The 5,152-nt window shown below is 35.6% G+C and overlaps 1 protein-coding gene across 1 annotated transcript; it reads left to right on the top strand.

Moving 5' to 3' along the window:
- The first annotated feature begins 2,972 nt into the window (after positions 1-2,972).
- On the top strand, positions 2,973-4,683 carry SOX17 (SRY-box transcription factor 17). Its single transcript, XM_072413300.1, has 2 exons — positions 2,973-3,246; positions 3,664-4,683. The coding sequence occupies exons 1-2, from the start codon at positions 2,982-2,984 to the stop codon at positions 4,479-4,481; spliced, it is 1,083 nt and encodes a 360-aa protein (XP_072269401.1). The 5' UTR covers positions 2,973-2,981; the 3' UTR covers positions 4,482-4,683.
- Positions 4,684-5,152: the final 469 nt, after the last annotated feature.

The following is a 5,152-nucleotide window of genomic DNA, read 5'->3' as shown; positions in this document are numbered from 1 at the left end:
TTTTTTTTATAACTGGATAGATAGATCTATAGAAATAGATAAAAACATAGTTAACATAGGGAGATTTAGAATATGTTCAGATTGTCAGAGTGTAGTTCATTTTGTGTAAGTAGATAGATTATATATGTGTAAGCAGATAGATGAATATAGATCAATTTATCATTCATTACAGCATAGTATCACCAGTAATCCAGTAATCATTAGTATTGTATATAGATAAAATATAGAGGTAGGTAGATGGATATATACAAAAATAGATAGATCAATATAAATTATAATCAGATTGAAGTTAAGGAAATGTAGATAGATAGATATATAGATAGATAGATAGAGGTAGATAGATAGAAAGATAGATAGATAGATAGATAGATAGATAAATGTTCAGGATGAAGTTGATGTATAGATCAATAGATTGCGCAGTCGATCAATCATTGTGTAGAAGAGTAAGGTAGATAGATCAGATATATATATATATATATATGGATGATAAAACAAAGAATATGATTAGATTGTAATTGATCTGTAGACAGGTTAATCATTATATAGAAGACAGATATGTAGATAGATAGATATATAGATAGATAGATAGATAGATAGATAGATAGATAGATAGTACAGAATTAATAATTATAGAAGTAACTGGCCAATATTTAGGAGACTGTATAGATGATCATATATACTGTAAATGAAGAAAAGTGCAATCATTTAGGTTGTAGTGACAAATGACCTATGTCTGAATTGGGCAGATGATGAAACATCAGACTGCAGAAGTCATTTTCCAATACACTGAGATGAAAGTACAATGGTCCTGGTAATGCTTATAGTAATAGAAATGATATGGTCCAGACATGGGTATAATGGGATGTGAATACTAAACATGAATTTGTCTCCTCATACTAGCAGTGATCACACTATGGACCGGTCCTCTGTACCTGGCAGTTTCGGTTGACACCTGGCCGCCTTTGTTCTTTGTGGATTGCGGGCCAGCTCACTCTCGGTCCCTGAGCTGACACTTTGCTCCAAAATTAAGGACATTTAAGTGACGTTACATTATTCAGGTTAAATAGAGAACTTTATAATTATGTTAAAATGGGATCAGGACCTTTTTTCCATACTTGGCCCATTTCACACTTGTGACCCTGGATGTGGCAGAAGTCTGGGCTGCAGGTGTCAAAGCCCATAGTCCTCCATGCACACAAGGTGACTGGACTGGTTTCGGGGTAGCCGAGAGCAGACAGCTCCAGGTTTCGGTGGTCTGGACACTTCATGATCAGTGCAATATGAAATGTGCATGGACCTCAAGTCTGATCTAATGAAATCTTCACAAACACTATCCTACAAGCAGACATAATCAGCACAGCTTCTCCTACACTGAGGGGTGTACTGATAACAACCATTCATGTAGATATCAAATATCTACTGCGCATTGTATTATAATATCACCTGAGCAAATATTGATTATCTTCATCCATTTCACCTCTGCTTTGATGATGAACAGACTTTGTTCATGAAGAGTCAGAAATACATCAATAAAATCCACATAACGTCATCCCCCATACTATGACGACCACCATTACCCCATAACAATGCCTTGCCCCAGACCACCATATTTACTGCTCCTATAGAAATATTTGTACTCTTATTATAATCATTACAATATATTAGTTATTGAAAGGCTATTGACAAGTTTTGGTATTATTAAAAAGTAATAGCAGTGGTACTATATTCTTAGTATTCATAATTAGATTCTGCTTATATTATACTCCTATATAAATATTTATTGATAGTATTTTGCATGTATAAGACATTTATTACAAATATTGTTATTTTTATTAGGAAGTAATCATTGCAGTATTAGTAATAGCAGTGATAATAAAAGCATGATATTCATATTCTGCTTATAATACACTCTTATAGGTTAATATATTACTAGAATTACTACTACTATTGGAATTAAACGTAATAATAATATTTTTATATTAATACTAGTACTATTAAAAAAGATTTTTTTGTTCTATGTATCTCGTAATCTATGTATCTCAGTTTCTATGTACGAAACTGTATATTCTGTAAGCGAATTAGTACTAAATAATATATCTATCTATATATATATATATGATGATCATATAAATATATATATATATATATATATATATATATATATATATATATATATAATACTAATTCGTTTACAGTTGATATAAGAGCGACTTACTGTTGATACTATTATACATGTATTATTTACTCAATTTAAACAATTGGTATGACATACATAAAGCCATACTCATGTATGTCCCATATGAAGATAAAAATAAAGATAATGTATTGATATAAAATAAATTATTGTTATTTATTGAACAATTTTTCCTGGAATTAAGGAACACATCAATACACCTTTTATACTGTATTGTCTGCAACTGAACATTTTCCTAATGTCTGGACTTTGCATTTAATTCAATGTAAATCAGAAACATACGAAATAGAAATATCAGACAAAGCAATACACATATTAAATTAGGATAGTAAATATTTATTGCATTCTTATACATTAATAGAAGTTTGATGGAAGGTTGTATTGTTTTTATGAATCTGATTTATACGAATTATAATTCTTTATTTTTATTAAAACAAAATTGAGAAAGGAAGAAATAAATAGAGCAAACAAGACCTGGTGTGCAATTTATTAGTTTGCATTTAAAGCATGATAAATATTTGTATAAGTTGACTGGTCATACAACGAAATTAGGGAAGGGGATACTCAGTGTTAGTTTTGACCTGTTGTGTAATTTGCATGATATTACCAGTAGATCCATCCAGAGCTAGGCTACCTGGGCCACACCCTTCACACCTTGTGCAAGGTAGCCCCGCCTCGCGCGCTGATTGGCTGGCGGTGTGGTTATAGGCAGCACAGGATGACATCAGGGCACACACAAGTCCCAGCAGATTGAAGTTACCGGTCTGAGCACTCCCCATCTCCAGACATGAGCAGCCCTGACGGTGGATACTCCAGTGACGACCAGGGAAGAGTGCCAATGATGGCCGGGCTAGAGCAATGCCAATGGGCGAACAACGGGAGGACCATGGAGGAAGCCAAGGCGTGCCAACCGGGAACCGCCAGCAGGAACAAAGCCGAGGCTCGGGTTCGCCGCCCTATGAATGCCTTTATGGTTTGGGCGAAAGATGAGCGCAAGAGACTGGCCCAACAGAACCCTGACCTGCACAATGCAGAACTCAGCAAAATGCTAGGTAAGTGGCACAGAGTTGGGGCATCAGGGGGTGACGATGTGGTAACTCCAGGGTACGGGCTTTTATTTATACTAACACAACGCTGTCATCTCTATTTTACCCACGTGACTCTTATTTTCATTTGTCGGTCACATTTATTTCTATAAGAGTAACTTATGTCCTATACATATTGTATTATATGCCCTATATGTATTGTATAATAGGTCCCATATCTCCTTGTGTTATATGTCCTATATGTTTTGTATTATATGCCCTATATGTCCTTGTGTTATATGTCCTATATGTATTGTATTATATGTCCCTGTATTATTCCCTTTATAAGGTCCCATAGGCTTGTCTTCATTCTCATCATGTAGGACGTTGTGTTTTATTACTGATCTATAGGTTTTCTAATATGATTTTTTTTCTGTTGTGTAGGACAATCCTGGAAGTCCCTGACCTTAGCTGAGAAGCGTCCATTTGTGGAAGAAGCAGAGAGGCTGAGGGTGCAACACATGGAAGACCACCCAGAGTACAAGTACAGACCAAGAAGGAAGAAGCAGATGAAGAAGATGAAGAGATCAGATGAGAACCTATACCCCATTACAGAGCTTGAATGTTCTCCAGGACTGAACCATAATGGAGTCATGGGATTAGACAATTTCTCTGCTGGCCAACCTAATCATCAACAAGCACAGACCTCTGAGAGCGTCCATTATAGAGTTCAACCTTCCATGGGTCAATATTACAAAAGCTACAATTACCCACAGTCCCAGACACCACAAGCTGCAGCTTTGCATTACTCATCATCACCCAACCAGCCAGAAAACCAGATGGTGCCCTACTACAATGCTTCATACTCCGTCTACCAGCAAAAATCCACCAGTTCCTTGTATGGAAGGCAGATGCCTCAAGCCAGCCAAATGCCACAGAATAGTCCCCAGCAGACCTCCCCAAACCCAGCATACTATGGTCAGTCCTACATGCCCTGCTCCAGCAGTCCTCATCCAATGGTACCTCCAGAGCTTATCTCCCCTCCATCCCATCAGATGCTCCGAGATGATCGCTTCAATCCCAGCCCCATTGTGGATGATATAGACAAGGATGAGTTTGATCAATACCTGTTTGATGGCAGATGTGACACAGAACTCCACTCTCAGCCAGATAGTTACAATGCAATTGATAGCACAAACCTGCTGCCATCTTTAATCTCAGAAACAAATAACATTTTTTACTACAATTACTGTAGTGTATGAAGCACTTACAATTCCTGGATTATATTTAAAATAATGCATGGCTGGACATTAATTCAATTGAGTTTTTTGTGCAATGAAAGTTTGGATACCCTGAACAATATTATGTGCTTAATTACTATAAATATAGTATTACATTTTGTACTTACTTTGTAAATTTATACTTTTTTTATTATTGAAATAAATATGCTATTTTCATTCATAAGATGTGTGTTGGACATTATTTTTCTTCTTTAGAGGTTTATAGTAGAACTGATATTTAGTAAGAGATGTTAACTTTACTTGTACATATAAATACAGATAAAAAGATACAAAGTGTTAATAAATACATACAAATACAAAGTGTAAATAAATACACATATTTCTTGAATGCTACAATAAATTGTTCAATTATGCTCGCACTGAACATTTAATTTAGGAGAGCTTTTACAGTGTTGGTTTTTGCACATTTCTTAGCACCATCACATCAGTTTTGATGCAAACTGAGCGGTGTGTTATTATTCACCCCCCCCCCCCCCCACATTCTTTATTTAAAGAGGAGCTACAGAGAAATTCTGTTTGCAACGTCCACCCCTTTAGCAATAGTAGAAAGCTGTACCTAAATAACAGGGGAAAAAGAGAGTTCTAATTATTTGGACAAATGGGTTAGAGTGCAGTTATAGATGGCTTTTTAA

The sequence above is a fragment of the Pyxicephalus adspersus genome, chromosome 5, assembly GCF_032062135.1.
Source record: "Pyxicephalus adspersus chromosome 5, UCB_Pads_2.0, whole genome shotgun sequence".
NCBI lineage: Eukaryota > Metazoa > Chordata > Amphibia > Anura > Pyxicephalidae > Pyxicephalus > Pyxicephalus adspersus.
Note: the sequence above shows the minus strand (reverse complement) of the source record. Positions and strands in the feature narration are given on the sequence as shown.

What these genes read in the sequence shown, in the direction of transcription:
- SOX17 (XM_072413300.1), top strand. Translation starts at nt 2,982, where the DNA reads ATGAGCAGCCCTGACGGTGGATACTCCAGTGACGACCAGGGAAGAGTG. An exon ending in AGAACTCAGCAAAATGCTAG is followed by an intron (nt 3,247 to 3,663) that starts GTAAGTGGCACA and finishes TCTGTTGTGTAG; the next exon opens with GACAATCCTGGAAGTCCCTG.